General features: G+C 38.6%; 1 protein-coding gene across 1 annotated transcript in view; it reads left to right on the forward strand.

The window, feature by feature from the left end:
• USH2A (usherin) overlaps window positions 1–19277 on the forward strand; it is a 782904-nt gene that overhangs the window by 327097 nt on the left and 436530 nt on the right. The window contains exons 30-31 of the mRNA XM_049708907.1: window positions 6808–6921; window positions 8994–9155. Coding sequence (XP_049564864.1) covers window positions 6808–6921; window positions 8994–9155 — 276 coding nt within the window. The remainder of the gene's footprint in view (window positions 1–6807; window positions 6922–8993; window positions 9156–19277) is intronic.

Raw genomic sequence — 19277 nt, forward strand, 5'->3', positions numbered from 1 at the left:
ACAGAAATGGGTGGGTAATGAGAGCAGAGCAGCCAGTTCTTTAATTGAATTAAAAGCTGGGTGACATCAATGCAGACACCTGTCCAATTACAGACAGGCCAAGGTGTTTACCGTTGCTGTACAAGCGGTTCGAAGATGACAGAAATCTTTCCGCCCACAGATTAACATAATGAAGGAGAACAGATTACAGTGGATGCCAGCCAAACACCTAGGTTGGCAGCTGAGGGTGGGGTGGAGGAGGGGGGAGGAGTGTGCTCAAGGATGTAAATAGACACAGAGTCACTTTTTCTTCTCCAAAGCGTGTTGGGCTTTGAAAAGGATGCCATTTTGTCTTGTGTCCCAGGCTCGGTTTCCAGGCCGAGCATTTATACTTGTCTGCATTGAGTCAGAGTTAATCATAAAAATCTCAGCGTCAAAGCCGACTCCTCTGTTGTGTCCCTGCATCTCAGCATACAGTTTCATTAGAGGCACAAAAGCTTGCACAGCTGGTGTCAGCTCCACAATGATTTTCTCTTAGGTAGTCAGGCCACCTCCAATTATTAATATTTCTCTTGCGCTCCTTTGAAACTCGAGGTTAGAGCACGGGAAACCAAGTGTTGGAAATAATCATCTATCAGTCAAAAGAAACAGTGTCTGTTCCTTTGCTAGCTCCCTGGAAAGGGTAGGACGGGAGTGAGCATCTCTTATCGTGAGGCAGACAGCTGAGTGAGCTAAGAGGATGAAAGGTCTTTATGTTTTGGGCAAACATCAAGGGTCCACCTTTGGTAAACCATCGTAATAACTGCTGGAAAATAGGACAAGTAAAGAAGCAAAAGGTCATACGTTCTGCATTCAAGGAGCTCCCAAAATCGTTGCGAGGGACTTTAAACGGCGCGATTCTCGAGGAGAAGGCTCTTCCCCTCTGCTAGGCAGAAATCCTCAGAGCACACAGTTTGGAACCTAACGCACTAGGGCTCTTCGATTTCCTCCTGTGATGTGCTGCCACCCCTTAAATCACGTTCCTGCCCCTGCTCTTTCGGCTTGGGCTTTCTGCACCCTCCGAGGTCTACAGGACTGCAATTCAAAGGGACTATACTCACTTTGCTTCAAACTCCCTTGGTGTGGCCCATCAGGATTTCTCAATGTTAAGCATTAATGCAAAATGCATTATCGCTTAGCAGTGAGAGTTCTAGTCGGGCTGGTGCCAATGATTTTAATCCGGATACCAACACTCCTGTGTTTCATGGGATCCTAACACTTTTAAGACATCAATAATGCTTCCTTTATGCTTATGGAATGTGTTTTCAGCTCACCCTCTTCCATTATCAAAAGAGACTGGCAGGTTTCCTGACATGGTTGGGACCATTTTCTGATTTCACAGAGTTTTGCGGCTGAAAGGGAATTGGAGAGGTCATCTGGCCTGCCTCGAGGTAGGAACAGTCTCATATTCAAAGGGTAAAAGGACTCCTCTGTGATGTCTGCCAGAGAAAAGGGGCTCATATCCAAACCAATCTTAAAAGTTTTCACTTCTTTATTTTAAACATCCTAAGGATCATCAAGGAGACGACCCCATTTTACCTTATTGGGTTTTCTATGGACACAGAATACAGTGTATATGCCATATTTTTCTCTCTGGGATTCTGTTATAAATATGTCACTCTGTACGTTTTTCAGTATTCTTTTAAGTATAATACTGAAGTATACTTTCAACGATTATCCCTTTTTTCTCTTTGCCTTTAATTAGATATAGATCCCCTATCATCTTGGACTGGAAGCCATGGATCTTATAAATGCCCTTGTCCACTTGACATGTATGCAAGCATTTTGCTTTATGTATTTAATGTGTGTATTATCGTTATCATTAGGGTCCTTCTAGCTCTAATATTTTCTTTGATTAGAAACCTTGTAAAGATCAGCTGTGGTCTATAGCACCTTTCCCAGAAGCATATAGAAGGAAAGTTGATAAATAATTGTTCGGTACTGATATGCTGTCATAGTAGTACCACTTCTTCTTCTGGAGAGTATATAATCTAAGTCTGACTCTGACATTTAAAGGAAGACCATTTGGCCAATCACTCAATGGTCTCTAGGGATCTATCCAAGAAAGAAAGGCTACCTTGCCTAGTCTTGGGGAGAATATGTTTATTTTTTGGTAATAGCAGAACTTTTTATGAGCATTAACTTTAATCCATCCTGGAAAACGCTCCATACTGAGAAACAAAAGAGAGAAACCGCATGTCTCAGGCAATAGGATGACTTGGTCGTTATGCTGATTTAGTGAGGGCCACCTGGTTGACCAGCCCCTTCTACCCCAACCTCAGCGTAACCTGACAAGAGGAGAGAAAATGCTCAATCATTACACTGCTCTTCTTACTGAAGTCGATGATACTAACCCGTATGTAGGGGAAATTATTCCGATGGTTTGACAAACTTTGTCTCTGAGACACAACATTATAAGCAAGATCCCCACTGCACATAGGAAAGAAAGGCCACCTCAGACTCAGAAAGTACGGCACGTTGTTTGAAAATGTGACTTACAACCCACCCCAAACTTTCTACCTGCGATTCGAAGTTGGCAAGAGCCCAGACATCAGCTTTTTCTTCTCCTCCTTTTCTGTTTTCTATTTTGCAGCTCTCATTTCTCAGTGTTTATTATTATTGTTTCACCTGCCTGGAGATAGGAGATGTGAGCACTTTGATAAATGGCCTGAAAGATGATCCGGTTTCTCTCCAGCATCTTTCTTTCAGAATATTGGGATTTTTCTATGAAATACAATTTGGTAAACTTCTCTACCAAAGCACAAACTGAAGAATGCAAGTTTGCTGAGAGGAATATTGCCTGTTTTTTAAGGTCCTTAAGGTTAAAGGGGGGAAGAAGTTAGCAAAGGAGTTTCATGATAAACCTATACACACAAAGTGCCTCATTTAATGAAGGCAAGAAAGGTTAAACACCAAAGACCGTTTAGTGAATGTGAACTCAGTATCTGGGTTGACATGATCCTTCTTAAAGTCTCCACTAATAACCTTCTTGTTAAGTTGGTATAATAGTCACAATTCCAACATTGCACTTCAGCTATGATTTGGAAAGAAAGAATGTCTCAGGGAAGGTATTTTGTAACACAATGGAGCGGCTTTTTATGTTTCCCAATGATAATTATCTGGATGTATGACGCACCTTCATGCTGAAGATTGCAGAGCATCAAACTGTATACAGCCACTGTGCCTTTTGTGACAATATATCTGTGCCCCAGCTAGGTCAGGGCCACCTATGAGAGGCAATGCCACCTAGGTTTTTAGGTGATGAACAAAGGAAACATTTCATGTCCCAACATATTTTCCTTGCTCACTGTAGGATTAAAAATTTTATTTTCTGGGGGCCGATTCATTACTTGTTAATATGGCATTATACTAATTCAGACATGCAACTCATCTTATTTAGACTTGCAGTATTGACAGATTTGAACTTGGCGATAGGAAAGACGTGACAAATGCCAAAGATTTTCAGAGGATAAAATGGCTGGGATAATATCTCACAAGGACATGTTAGTTTTGAACCCGGAATTTAGGGATCATGACGGAGGTATTAAGAAATGGGAAAAATGGTAGTGTGTATATGTTAATCCCAGTCTCCTAATTTATCCCTCCCTCCGCTTCACCTCTGGTAGCCATAAGTTTGTTTTCTACATCTGTGACTCTATTTCTGTTTTGTAAATAAGTTCATTTGTACCATTTTCTAGATCCCACGTATAAGTGATACCATGTGATATTACTCTTTTTCCGTCTGAGTGACTTCACTTAATATGATAATCTCTGGGTCCATCCATGATTAACATATACACACTACTATGTATAAAATAGATAACTAGTAAGGACCTACTGTATAACAAAGGGAACCCTACTCAATATTCTGTAATAACCTATATGGGAAAAGAATCTAAAACAGAATAGATATGTGTATATGGATAACTGATTCACTTTGCTGTATACCTGAAACTAACATAACATTATATATCAACTCTACTCCAATAAAAATTAAAAAAAAAATAGGAAGAGGGAAGTTTGCAAAATAGTTTTGACTGTTGGGTCTGGATTGGGTCAGATTGAGAGTGAAACGCTAGCTGAACATCCATGTGGGATACACGGCCTGCAGGTAGAAATGCAGAACCAGAGCTTGGAGGAGAGATGTGAAGTCTGCAGATATAAATGAGAGATGAGGCTTGAGGAACTAATGAAGGCAAATGTTTAGAAGAAGTGAACTAACAAAGGCAAGTGTTCAGAAGAAGAAAGAAGCCTGAGGACCCGATCTTGTTAAAAAAAAAAAAAAAATTTAAGGGACTGTGAAAGGAAGATGAGTTGGTCAAGAAAAGCAAGGAGCCCTCAGTAATTTAGGAGGACTCCTTGGGAAAATTCTGTGGCCTAGACGGCAGCTGAACAAGGCAAAATCCAGTAAGTAGAGGAGAATAAGGACCGTGGAAGGGTTACTTGGTCTGGTGTGTAAGGGATCACTAGCGATCTTGACAAGATAAAAATCAATATTTAATAGTACAGTGCAGGCAGAAACTGAGTTGGAATGGTAGCATAGCTTGGGCTACCAAGGCCCTGTGCTAGAGTTCTCCCCTTACACAGCTCTGCGTTGAGCATGTTATAGTCCCAAACTCATTTAATCTTGATAGTAACACTTCGAGGTGAATACTGTGGTATCCCCATCTCATATCCCCATGATACTATATTATCCCTGTGAGGCCTCTTCTTCGAGATAGATACGATCATTATCTGTTTACAGATGAGGAAACTAAGGCACAGAGGTCTGAGCAACTTGCCCAGACCCATACTACAAATCAGTAGTAGAATTGGCATCTGGACCCGAGCAATCTGGCACGAGCATCTTTGCTCTTAACCATGACCTCACTACATGATGAAGATGCATATGTGATGCCGTAAGCTTTCCTTTAAGACTTTTAGTGGAAGGAGAAATAACCTCCCTTTAAAAAGTGAGCTCAGAATGTGGGTCATGATCTGGGAGATTCAAGAGGAAATGACAGTCACAGTGGCAGGAGTGAGGGAAAGCAGAAGGTGACAACGTGAAGGCGTTTTGAAATTAGAGCTGCATTTGGCATGAGATGGTCCAACGTGTATGTGTGTTAGTTCATTGGCTTGCTGTCTTCTTTGGCCGCGGGCTAAGAGGCTGGTGCCAAGTGCAGCCGAGAGGGTTGGGTAGCCCAGGGGGATGCTTGGGGGAGCTGCTAGAATAGAGACTTGCAGGCAACACTGGGAACTGAGGGCAAGTGAGAAGGGCCAAAGCAAACAAGGGCTGTGGTCTTTGCTTCATCCTGATCTTTGCTCTTTTAATATTTTATCCTTTCTCCTGGGGAAAGGCAATAGGCAAACATGTATTTTAAAATTTGTTGTTGAATGATGCAAGCTGTCATCAATGCCAGTTCATTAAAACAATCAAGGTTTACTCGATAAAGGGATACTACGAGTAAGACCGTCTTTTTATAAGAACGATGACAGTCTATGTGATTAGGGATTAAAACAGCTCTAAAACCTGCAACAGAAAACAATGGTGAGCAAATACACAAATTATATTTTTGATACTTCTTTAATTCATGGGATTAACTAAATAAAGAGCCTCTGCCTTGATTATAAACACCAGTAAACAAAATGTGTTTTAGTTTCTGCAGGCACCTTAAATTGCGGAACAAATCTTACATATCCACCACCAAGTCAGGTTAATTCAACACTTCTGTGGGCAGTGCTTCTGTTTAAGACAGGTGTCTTAATTAAACAAACTAATAATTTTGCAAGAAGTACAAAAGCATAATTATTTAATTGGCTAATTGTTCAACTATGTTGATTTGCATATTTGTTAGCTGCAACGTGAATAAATAGTTTGTATGCGTGTACCCTACCGTTAAAATAATGAAGTAACTCTTGGGAGTAGCATCTCCTAATGTGTGTTAATAGATGTCGCATAAGAAGGACTCTCTAGTTAAATAAGGTTGAAAAATGTGAGGTAAAAGAAAATGAGATAGTTTTGTTTCTGCAGGAGGTCTAGTATCCTGAAATGGGATGATGGCCGTCTTCACTATCAGGTACACTGGGCTCTGTTTTACGAATGACATGTGGAATCCCCCATTTCTACTGGGGAAACATCTCAGGGGCATTAGCGTCCGAGAAGCACATTTGGGAAAATGCTATTTAGAGCTGTCTTAACAATAAGCAGGTCTCTCTCTTTTTTTTTTTTTTAATTTTTATTGGAGTATAGCTACTTTACAATGTTGTGTTAGTTTCTACTGGGCAGTAAAGTGAATCAGCCATACGTATTCATATATCCCCTCTTTTTTTGGATTTCCTTCCTACTTAGGTCACCACAGAGCACTGAGTAAAGTTCTGTGCTATACAGTAGGTTCTCATTAGTTATCTATTTTATACATAGTATCAATAGTGTATATATGTCCATCCCAATTCCTCCCACCCTCCACCTTTCCCCCTTGCTATCCATATGTTTGTTCTCTACGTCTGTGTCTCTATTTCTGCTTTGTAAATAAGATCGTCTATACCAGTTTTTTCAGATGCCACATATGTGTGTTAATAGACGATATCTGTTTCTTTCTAAATTTTTTCTTGCTAGTCACACCATTCTGCAATCAGCACACAGGCAGGAAAATGAAGTAAAGGAGCATATGTTTTTGTTTTCTACATCTCTGTGTCTCTACCCCCCTTTCTCTCTCTCTCTCACACACACACACACACACACACACACAATACTCTGTATAGCTTCTTCTGGTAAACATGCAAACCTCTTTTTGTCCCCTTTTATTACAGGCATATTGACAGGCTTGCTACCCTTCAAAAACTATGCAGTAACCCTAGCTGCTTGCACTTTGGCTGGCTGTACCGAGAGCTCGCACGCACTGAACGTCTCTACTCCACAAGAAGGTAAAGTAATTTCAAAGGTCTTGACTTCCACATTTCAGTCATGAATAATAAAATAGGAGAAGAGCTAAATGCTGCAAGGCCATTTGCTACAAAACCCCAACCTAATTTGATGACAAAGTGCATTGCCAGGCCATAATTGCTCCATTTTTTGGGGGGGAGCGAAAATGAATCAAACTCCATACCCTTTAATGACATGCATCTTTAATAGCTGTAATGCAGATTAATGGGCTTTTTAATTGCTGTTACATTGTTCATGCAAGAGCCTTGTCATTAATATGAAGCATCTGAAAGATTAATGAAAGCTTCCTCATTTTACTATGGCTCAGAAGTAAATCTAGAGACAGTCTGACTAAAAAGAATTGATTGTATGGCACAGTATGAAATTGAGAATCCAACGGTTGATTTCCATGGTCTCTTTTAACTGCTAAACCCCAGCGTGAGCAACAATTATTTCAGTGTGATAGAACCTCCAAAGGCCGATCGAGGCATTATTAATCACGACCTGCTTCCTTCCGCCTCAAGTCGCACTTTTGTTGTACCTGGAACTTACAAACTGTTGGCATAAATTAATGTTTCAGAAAGCATACATTTAGGAAGGCAGTGGGAAAGAGAAAATATTTTAGCACTCTAAAGCGAAAGCTTTGCTCGAGCGTCAGAATGCATCTCTTCAAGAAATAACAGCTCTCAAAACATTTAAAGCGTTGTTACTTCGTATTTCTCCCTCCTGGATGAGAGGCATTAACATATTTCTCTTACTGTCTAGTTGTAAAGTGATTCAGGAGACTTAAAACCTTGATCTTTAGGGAAAAAGAGTCTGCCAGTCTCTTTCTTTTTCACTATCCCTCCACCCGCCCTTACCCACTTCCTCTTCTTCCCCCTTCCTTCTTTTAAATCCTTAAAGCAAGTACCACTCGCACAGAAAATGTGTAAAGAAAGACAATGGAGGCACTCCCCTGGCAGTTCAGTGGTTAACACTCCGCGCTCCCAGTGCAGGGGGCACAGGTTCTATCCCTGATCAGGGAACTAAGATCCTGCATGCCACACCAGGTGGCCAAAAAAAAAAAAAAGAAGACAATGGGGCTCATCTGATGAAACCAGGACAGAAAACAAGAGTTTGTAAACTCCTTCTTGTGACAATTTGTTCTTCATGCCTTGCACCTGACCTCACCAGACCACCCTCACCTGGGCTACAGCATTGGTGACCCATCTTCCGTGTTTTCTCAATGTTCTCTCCATCTTTCTTATTGTGTCTTTGCTTCTGCTGAGGCATATATCATTATTCCCTTTTCCAGTTACTTCCACCAACTTCCAGATGGCACAGATTGTCCTATATCTCACTCTTTTCTCCCCTCTGTCCATGTCTTGCCTGGTACCCTCCAAACCTACTTCACAGCTCAACCCCAGAGGGATTCCTGCTCATTCAGTTCACCATTTTCTTTCCATTATTTCAGGATTTCCCAATTTCTAGTTTTTCCTTAAATTTATTACTAATTTACTGAACGATAGGCATGTTTAGGATCAATTTCTATAAGTTTTTTTAGTTCCTGTGACTCCAGTTCATTGACCATTACAGAAAATGAACAGGCCCCCTTTACTAAAAAAAAACCTCACATACGTTGTAATTTTCATACGTAATTAATTCTGTATCTTCTGGCTATTTCTATGGCTACATATAGGTCTTTTTATATCGATTATGAACCGCTCTCCCTAGCGTTGCCTATCTTAGATCAAAAGCTCCTCAAGGGTAGGGATTCTGTCTAATTTGCTTTAAAAGGCACAGCCCAAGTAGGGATTATGGGTTAATAATACTTGCGATGAAGTAACAGAAGCATCAGTAAGCGAACCAGTGTAAATACTCCCCGTCCATCATTGAGGCAAATTCTCATAAATTCAGGACAGGTATTTAGTACTGTTCCTAAAGCAATTACTGACAAGCTGCCCACGAATCAGGAACATTTCCATGCATGGGATTTCTGGCTTATTCCATGATTTATTGGTTTGGGTGTGAAAAGTTTGAATTAGAAAAGTAAACTAAAATTAGACTCTATATATCTTTTTAATTTTTCCCACAGCACCACAAGAGGTTCAGCCACCAGTAGCCAAATCCCTTCCCAATTCTTTGTTACTCTCCTGGAATCCACCCAAAAAGGCAAATGGTATTATAACTCAGTACTCCTTATATATGGATGGGATACTAATCTATTCAGGCAATGGAGAGAACTACACAGTCACAGGTAAGACTTCTATAGGTATCAGTAAATAGTTATAGTCTATATTAAAGACTATATATTATATATACTTACAAATTAATATATATATTTCAGTATATATATTATATAGTATATAGTATATATATTATATATATAGTATATATATAATATATATATTATATATACATATATATATATAAAAAATAGTTATCTGAGAATGCAGTTTCGAAAGTTGGGTTACTTAGTTTTGTCTCCTGTTAAATCATTAGAATTCCATGACTTTTGTGGTTACATTACACTTACAGTGAAGTCAAAGCTGGAAAAATGGAAAAGGGCTCACGCTGGCTCCCTTCCCCCTCCCCCAAGGCTGTCTTACTGCATGTTCTCTACCATTGTCCCACCACTCCTTACCTGAATCCTTCTACTAATATACCTTTGCCCAGATGCAGAGGGGGGTTTGGAAATGTATAATATCAACACAGACAGCTCAGCATATGACTCCTCTGCCTCTAACTGATCACAAGATTGAAGCTGGGACCCAGTGTGCTCCCCAGCCGTGCTCGCAGTACAGTGATGTCATTTCAATTCAGTTGATGTCATGTCAATCCAATTGAGGCGATGATGTCATTTCAAACAAATGCCACTGGCACATGAATTAACCACTTTAAAATCCTCATGAATGTGGAATAAGCTTAAGACTCAGAAGTGTGACTCAGTGTGGTTTGAATTTGAGACCATTTGGGAAGAAACATAGTATATCTGCCTAGATCATATTATAAAGTGTCATGACACTTAAGAAAAGTGAATTGTTGGAAACCTTGTGAAACACGAGGCCTGTATTATGTACGTTGTCTGGTGCCTGAATGGTGTTTACATTTGTATGGTAATAGTGGTTATATATTTTATGATATTTTAGATATTATATGTGACTAGTAGGTGAGACATCATTAATCAAATATTGATTGATGAAAAACTGAGGCCTTAGAGAGTTTAAATTCTTCATGAAAGGTCATAACAGGTTAGCGTCAGAGACAGGATTAATTGTTTAGGTATTCACTCCTTCACATTAATGCCAGGTACTAAGGTTGTAACAGAGAACCAGCCAGACACCACCTCCCCTCAGCCCCTTGATGCTCATGATTTCATGGCAACACATAAAGATGCAGGAATGAGGCATATTGGCACAGGGCTATGGCATTCGTCTAATTGAGTTCTCTGAATTTATATTTTTTGTCTCCTCTCTAGTCTGAGAGGCCTCAAAGCACAAGAACTATTACTTCTGTATTTCATTCATCATGGTTGGATAGAATTCTGTAATACTTATTCAGTGAGGTAGGTGTTATCATTACCCCCATTTTACAAATGAGGAAATTGAGGCACAGAAAGGTTAAGCAACTTCCTTCAGGCCACACAGCCTGTGAGAGGTAGACTTTGATACCATCTCAAGTATTCTGACTAATGATGAGTATGCGGTCTTAAAACAAGTTATTTAACTTCTGAGACTTAGTTTCTGAAACAGTAAAATAGAATTAACTGCAATTTTCAGGATTTTGAAGGGAACTAGAACTAGAAAAACACCTAGCATGTTCTTAGTAAACTTAGTAGAGAGAACTAAACTAAAAAATAAATACTAAAAATAAAAATAGATTACCCCTTGGGCTTCCCTGGTGGCGCAGTGGTTGACAGTCCGCCTGCCGACACAGGGGACGCGGCTTCGTGCCCCGGTCCGGGAAGATCCCACATGCCGCAGAGCAGCTGGGCCCGTGAGACATGGCCACTGAGCCTGCGTGTCTGGAGCCTGTGCTCCGCAACGGGAGAGGCCACAGCAGCGAGAGGCCCGCGTACCACTCCTCTCGCCCAAAAAAAAAGTGTGGACCTTGAAGATTTCCAAAATGTGCAGAATGCCCCATGAGGTGACACTCCAAAGCCAGAAAAAGAACAGGGTGGGGAGGAGAGGAGGCTAGAATTCACACTGATTTCTCATGCCACCTAAAAAATGAAACTAATTCTGTATTCCATTGACTCAAATCCTTCACAGACCCATGTGACTATAGTATCTGCATTGAAAGATCATGGCAAATGTTAGCATAGTATAAGAGATGCCCCAAATATAATATAAAGAAAGTGGAATATTTTTATAGAGTCCTTAACCATCTTCTCTAACTACAGTGATAATGGTTTCTTCGGTGGTGTTCATCCTTCAGGTAGATTTTTAAAGATTATTTCTCTGATAAGACTCATAACATTTTTTTCCTATGTCCTCCTTGGCATCTCAAAGGCAACTATACTTCTTGTTGCTTTTATCTCCAAATGGCAGAAGATATGAAGTACAGAAGGAATACAGTATTGGTCACTAAGGAGAGGAGCTAAGCCAAAAACGTTACGATGGGGTTCAGAGTTGTACGTGATGATTCAAGTGTCATAGCCAGCATAGCTGAGGCCCAGAGATGCCAAGAAATCCTAGTCGGTAATTGGAAAAACTGATTCAAATCTGGGTCTCTCTGGCCTCAAAGTCCACACATTTCATCTCTACACATGCTACTTATTGAACACATTTTATTATTCCTCACAACAACTCTGAAAGGGATATGGAAGCTTGATTACAAACCCCAGAGCACCTACGTTAATCTTCTAGGGCTGCCATACCCAAATACCACAGACTGGATGGCTTAAACAACGGAAATTTATTTCTCATAGTTCTGGAGGCTAGAAGTCCAAGATCAAGGTGTTGGCAGGTTTGGTTTCTCTTGGGGCCTCTCTCCTTGACTTGCAGACAGCCACTTTCTCCCTGCATCCTCACATGGTGTTTCTTATGTGTACACCCCTGCTGTCTCTTCCTCTTCCTTTAGGGGCATCAGAACCATTGGATTAGGGCCCTATCCCTGTAACCTCAGTTAACCTTCATCACCTCTTTAAAAGCCCTATCTCTGTAAATCAACTATACTCCAGTATAAAATAAAAATTGAATTTAAAAAAAGCCCTATCTCCAAATGTAGTCGCATTGGGGGTTAAGGCTTCAACATGTAAATTTTGGAGAACACAATTCAGTTTGTAACAGCACCCAAAAGTGAGTGTTTTCTGAATGTCCACTTTTCTTGAGATTCTCCAATGGCATGCAGGTTAAATAAAATGGTCTTTTAGATCTCTTTCAACTCTTTCGAGATTTTGTATCTGTGATATACATTACATTTAGGTCATTTATGTCTTCAGAATTCACCTGTCCACTAGGAATCACAGAAAAGAAGAATGGGAAGGGGAATCTGGCTGGTTGAAGTCAGCCCAGAGAAAACTGATGGAGAAAACTGCTCTAGCATTGGGTCTCACTTTAGCCTCTAAAGACACTTTAAATCCTGCCCCTTTTCATCATAAAATGTATCCACGATGCTATTGGTACTCGTTGCTTGTCTTTGTGCCAGGATATTTGTGGCATAATGTCCTTTCCATTCTGAGTAGCTTGTGGATAGAACTTCTATTCTATTCTATTCTATTCTGTTCTGTTCTGTTCTGTTCTGTTCTGTTCTATTCTATTCTATTCTAGCTGGTGCTGTCAGTAATAGCAAGAGTTTAGGGTCAATGAAATGGATCTCTCCAGTGCTAAAATATCAATTCATAGAGAGATTGAGAAATGAAAGATATAGTCTACTATTAGAGAAATAATTGATAGCATTTTTTAGTTATAAAAGTAACATATGCTTACTGAAGATAATTTAAAATATGCAGATATCTAATACCTGATAATCCCACCTTACAGATAGAAACTCTTAGTATTTGATGTAATTCCTTCCAGCACTTTATTCATTTTAACAAAATTGAGCTATAATGTATAATTTGGAATCCTTGCATATTCCCTTATTATGAATATATCTCACACCACAAGGATTTTTCTAAAAGTATCTTGAAATATTTTAATAATGTTATATTCCATCTTATGAATGTACATTAATGCATTTAACCACTTAAAAATTCAAAATTTCTAATTTATCTCATTTTAAATATTTTGTGATAAATATTACTGTACATAAATGTTTGTTTGCTATATCTCTAAATGGGGAATAGCTAAATCAAAGTAGCAAACTTTTTCAGAATACTTGATATACATTTTTGCATTGTTTTCCAGAAGAGTTCATAAACAGTGAATGTTACATCCTTACATCTTTGACAGTTTTACAACCTGAAAATATTATTTTTATTTGAATGTTTAGCTACTAGTTTACTGCATACTTTTGTATGATGATTAGCGATTTATATTTGATTCAGCTGATCATAGTATGGTTGAGCAAAAGTTTAATAGGGGTAAGGATTCAGTTTGAAACTACTTTAAGAGCTGTGTTTCATACCCTGTTTTTCCTGGCTACAGTCACCTGCACTAGTTACAGTTCTTTGTCTTCTACACCATCAAAAACTTCCTTAATGACTTGGCTTAATGTCCCCTCCTAAATATTCAAGGTGTCAACCTTTCTTTTCTCACTCCTACTCCATTTATTCATAGCTTCCTTTTAAGTTTCCACATAGAACAAACGTTTTTCCGTTATGCGTAAAAAAATGGATCTTGCATCCATGGTGGATACAGGTCAAAGTAAATGCATTTCAATTCAAAAGCCACTTAGCATCTAGGTGGCTGGAATGGTTTTCTTCTTCCTCTTAAATATGAAGCATTAAAAGTCAAAGGCAGTGCTGCACCTTGAGTTAGTACAAAATATATTTAAAAATGCATACAGTTCAAATTTTTGCCTTGCATAGGCCATAAGCTAGTAAAATGGTGGGTCAGTTATGACACTGAAAAATGAATCCAGTTAGAGAACCTCGCGAAGGCTGTTGATGTTCACTATAATAAATAGCACACACTTGAAGTCAAACTTTTTCATTCTGTATTCAAAGGTAATGGATTTTTCGTAACCATAGTAACCTTGGGGTATTTCTGGATAAATACATGAGGTATATACATTCTAGTTTTATTTTTGAATATAAACTACCACATTATGTATTACTAATAATATGAAAAATAGGCTGTAGGTTAGTATAATGACAGCTTAAACTAGTATGCATTTTTCTCCTGCAAAAAATAAATATTTATCAAAAGTATAGGTTCAATTAATTTTCCCCCCAGTTTTGTGGTATTCTGGTGGTGTCATTTATCTTTTTTTGCAAGATCTCCATTAATCTCTTATTTCTGTCTCGTAACAGATTTTTAAGAATTTCAAGGTAAAAACAATTGTGCTTTAAAGCTTATGATTAAAAACATTATTGAAAGATTGAAGGACCTATATTGATATCACCAGCAGAGCTATTGTGGTGCCGCTTAAGATGTGTGTATACCGTATGTTCATAAAGGGGGAGGAAAAAAGAAACCTTTTGTGAGTCTGTTCACAACATACTGGGATTGTTTCAAAGTTCAGGCTAGGTAGATTCCTGATTGATGATGACCATCCAAACTGTAGCCAACCAGATGATTCTCATTTTAAATGAGCACCCTACTAGAAACTGGCAATCTTTAAGAAGTTCGTGAGATAGTTCACAGAAGCCTACAAAGTTTTTGGAAGCAAGGATAGCAAGATGGTGGTAACCTGAAGAAGTATACTACGAGCATGACAAGGAGGTTTACGTGAGTTGTGCTGACCAGTGAAGAAAGAATAGGGATCCCTCAGGACAACTCTTTTCTTACTATGTAAATGGTTCTTAGTTAACCCAACCTATACCTTTGCTGCTTACGAATACGAAAATTTCAAAGGGGGAAATGTCAAAAGGGATTCCCTAAAAATTATATCTGACACCAAACCTTAAAACATGAACATTTTCAAGTGTATTATCTCATAAATCTATAGTAGTCTTTTGATTGAATAAGAGTGACTGATTTCTAGCGCCATTGGTGGCATCTTCCCATCACCATTAGGACCTGAGATTCTATTACTAAGACTGAGCCAGTAAGACAAGGATAATAGTGGTATAAGGAGTGTGTGTGTGTGTGTGAGTATGAGAGAGAGACAGACAGATAGAAAGACAAAGGCAGAGGCAGAGAGAGACAGAGAGGAAAAGCAGATGAATTTCTGGTAAAGTCACATAGACAGTAAGTATTTATATCTTTAACCACTAAAAGTGCTAAAACTTTTTTTTGGGTCTTATTTGCCAAGGTCAGAAAGAACCATGTATAAACAGCAAAATAGAAATGTTCATCTTGAAACTTCCAAACACTTAAGTCTTACGATGAGACATTTATGATAGAAGAAGCTGTATTGCTTATGGCACAATAAAGGAAAGTGTTCAAAGGTTAGGTACTTCTAACCAAGCATTATAAGAAACCTTATCAACACTCTACAAATTTGAGCTAAATTATATTCATTCACACTGATGGCTTACAAAACATCTTTTCTTAGCAAAACAAAACTTCACTTTAACCTTGATATTTTCTTTCATTTTGCATTTTTGAATACCACCATGCAGTGATTCTAAATCACTCTTCTTACATGAAGTAATGTTACTGAGGGGAATACTGTTAACATGCTTGTGTTCTAACCCATAAGGCAGAGTATTAATAAGACAGAGCATGTGAGGGTTTTCAGGTAAGGCAGTGATCTCATCTATGAGTGATGGTACCTTCTTATTAAAACTAATTCATACTTTGTGCCCTTTTGATGTCACTGACATATAGCGTTAAATTATACAAAGTCTAAGAAACCTTGAGGATACAAGGAAAAAAGTCCAAATAATGGAAAGAAGTGAAAGCCTTCAGAGGCCAAGTTACTAAGCTGCTAACTCTGTGATCAAAGCCTCCAGAAGAGTTGCTTAAGGTTTAGCCACGGCCCTGATCCTTGGGTTAACAAACAATGGATGCTTTACTTTAAAAAGCCCTGTTCACTTACTAACAAAGGGTGAAGTGAAGTGAAATGACTTGTACAGAATGTTTAAATATCAGTTGTGGTTGTAAACAATACAACCAAAGTGTCATTTTTACTTTAAGATGCTTCTCCAGTGCACAAGTATGTGAAGAACTTAAATATGTTTAAATTTATATTTTAAGATCTGTACCCAGATATTACCTGTGATCTGTTAACCTAATTGATGAATATTATATGGTCTTAAATGGTAGGAAAAGGCTGTCTATTTGAAGGGATTTCAGAGGAATAGTGGGAATCAGATCCAGTTAGAAAAGTAGTGGAGTTAAATCCTGAAAAAGGTGATGGAATGTCTTCTTTAAAAAAAAAAAACATTATTTTATATTGGAGTATAGCCGATTAACAGTGTTGCGATAGTTTCAGGTGCACAGCAAAGGGACTCAGCCATGCATCTACATGTATCCGTTCTCCCCCAGACCCCACCTCCCATCCAGACTGCCACATAACATTGAGCAGAGTTCCCTGTGCTATACCGTAGGTCCTTGTTGGTTATCCTTTTTAAATATAGCAGTGTGTACATGTCAATCCCAAACTCCCTGAGTATCCCTGCCCTCTACCCTCCCCGCCCGGGAACTGTAAGTTCATTCTCTAAGTCTGTGAGTCCGTTTCTCTTTTGTAAAGACGTTCATTTGCATCATTGCTTTTTAGATTCCACATATAAGCGATATCATGTGATATTTCTCTTTCTCTGTCTGACTTACGAATGCTTACTTCCATGGAGAGCTTTACAAATAGAACCTGCCTGCTACTTTGAGCATTAAGAACTGCCATTATTTTAAATTTATTTCTTAAAGCTTCTTAATTGAATGATAAATTCACACCAAAAACATATCTTAAGTATACAGCTTGATGAATATTCTCAAACTGAACACATCTATGGAACCAGTGCCCAGATCAAGACACAGAACATTATTGGCACCCTAGAGGCCCCCCGTTTTTGCCCTCATGTCTTATCTCTTGACTCAGGTGACTGCTTTCCTGATCATTTAGCATAGATTTTTTGTTTTGTTTTGCTGTTTTGTATTTAATATGAATGGAATCAGACAGTGTGTTCTTTCTTCACTGGTTTCTTTTGGAGAATGGAGGAGGGAGAGTGAATCAGTGGAACAATCCTTTGTATTCCTGCACATATATCCTGAACCCTCTGACCTCCAAACTGTTGCTATGACAGTGTCAGCTGTTATAGTGCTACCTTCCAGAAAGCCATTGGAATATTTGTAAAATGAACCATCTACCTCCTTCTCCAAGTCCAGAACTGGGAACTAACTATAGAGAAGCTTCATCTATGAAGTTAGAACTTAGCACATGGAATCACTGGCCTGTGTTCACCAGCAGAAAACTTCTAAGTGTCCACTAATGGAATATTGTGTGGCCATACACCTCAGGATGCTGTAGAAGAATATTTAATAATGTGGAAATGTGTTAAAAACAAACACTTCAACAGCATGTAATATGTGAATCTATTTTAGTAAAATATACGTGTGTACACATGTGTATGTATACATGGATGTGAATACATACGTATATGAATATGTATGTCTAGGGATATACACCAAAGTCTTAACAGTGCTTATCTCCCAGTAATGGGATTCTAGTGTTTTCTTTCTTTTTTTTGAAGGGGTCTTTTTATCTTTTAAATTTACTACGGTTTGGATATCATCTGAATTTTTGTAGTATTTTTCCCAATTTTAATATATATAATAAAATTGGTACAATGGATATTTCAGGAATCTGACTGAATTCACCTATCAGTACTTATCTGTTAGTTCTCTCTACTCTTTACTTTGATATTTAATCAGGTAGATCACCTTACTCATTTCCTTCTAGCCAGTATCCAGTGTGGTATTCTCCATACCTCTAGCATGATCTACCCCCATTAAAATGTTACCCATATATGATGATCTAGCTCAATTCCCACATCTTCCTTTGATCCACAGATTCTTATCATTTTCCTCCAAATTTGTCACTTGAATACATTCTGTCTTGCAATATTAACTTATCTTACAGTACGCGGGCCTCTCACTGTTGTGGCCTCTCCCGTTGCGGAGCACAGGCTCCAGTATTAACTTATTTTAAAGGCGATAAATCTTGATTCCAAATAAGAGTGTAGGTGCATTGAGTACAGTTATCATGTTATTTATGTTCATGATCGCTAGAGTAGGTAGCCTAGGAATAAGAACCCAATTGGCCTCTAATAATCTCTTATTGGATTGAGTTGAAATGAATTGAATTAAATTGACGAACACTGAGAATCAGTAAATTAATACTTTAAAGTAAATGACAACAAACACCGATGCATAATTCAGAAGTAATTAATATGCTAAATGTGGTAAACAGTTTTAATGAGGTAGGCTGTTCCTGTAGCTTCCTAGAATTTTTCATTTAATTATCCAATATGTAGTGAATTCTGTTTTGGCTAAACTACTTGTGTAAATTTGCTAGGGCTGCTAGAACAGAGTATTGCGAGGTGGATTAAACAACAGAAATTGATTGTCTCACAGTTCTAGAGGCTAGAAGTCCCATATCAATGTGTTGGTGAGGGTTGGTCCCTTCTAGGGGCTGTAAGGGAGAATCTGTGTCATGCCTCTCCCCTAGCTTCTGGTGGTTTGCTGGCAATCTTTGGTGTTCTGTGACTTGTAGAAGCATCTCCCTGATCTCTGCCTTCCTCTTCACATGGCCTTCTCCTTGTGTGCTGCCTGTGTGGAAATTTCCCCTTTTTATAAGAACGCAAGTCATATTGGATTAGGGCCCACCCTGATGACTTCATCTTTTTTTTTTAACTTTTACGTTGGAGTATAGTTGATTAACAATGTTGTTAGTTTCAGGTGTACAACAAAGTGATTCAGTTATACAAATACATGTGTCTATTCTTTTTCAAATTCTTTTCCCAGTTAAGTTGTTACAGAATACTGAACCAAGTTCCCTGTACTATACGGTAGGTCCTTGTTGGTTATCGATTTTATTTTTTTGAATTTTATTTTATTTTTTTATACAGCAGGTTCTTATTATCTATTTCATACATATTAGTGTATATATGTCAATCCCAATCTCCCAATTCATGACACCATCACCCCCCACACCTGCTTTCCCCCCTTGGTGTCCACACGTTTGTTCTCTACATCTGTGTCTCTATTTCTGCCTTGCAAACTGGTTCATCTGTACCATTTTTCTAGATTCCACACATATGCGTTAATATATGATATTTGTTTTTCTCTTTCTGACTTACTTCACTCTGTATGATAGTCTCTAGGTCCAT

The sequence above is a fragment of the Orcinus orca genome, chromosome 1, assembly GCF_937001465.1.
Source record: "Orcinus orca chromosome 1, mOrcOrc1.1, whole genome shotgun sequence".
In the NCBI taxonomy this organism is placed as follows: domain Eukaryota; kingdom Metazoa; phylum Chordata; class Mammalia; order Artiodactyla; family Delphinidae; genus Orcinus; species Orcinus orca.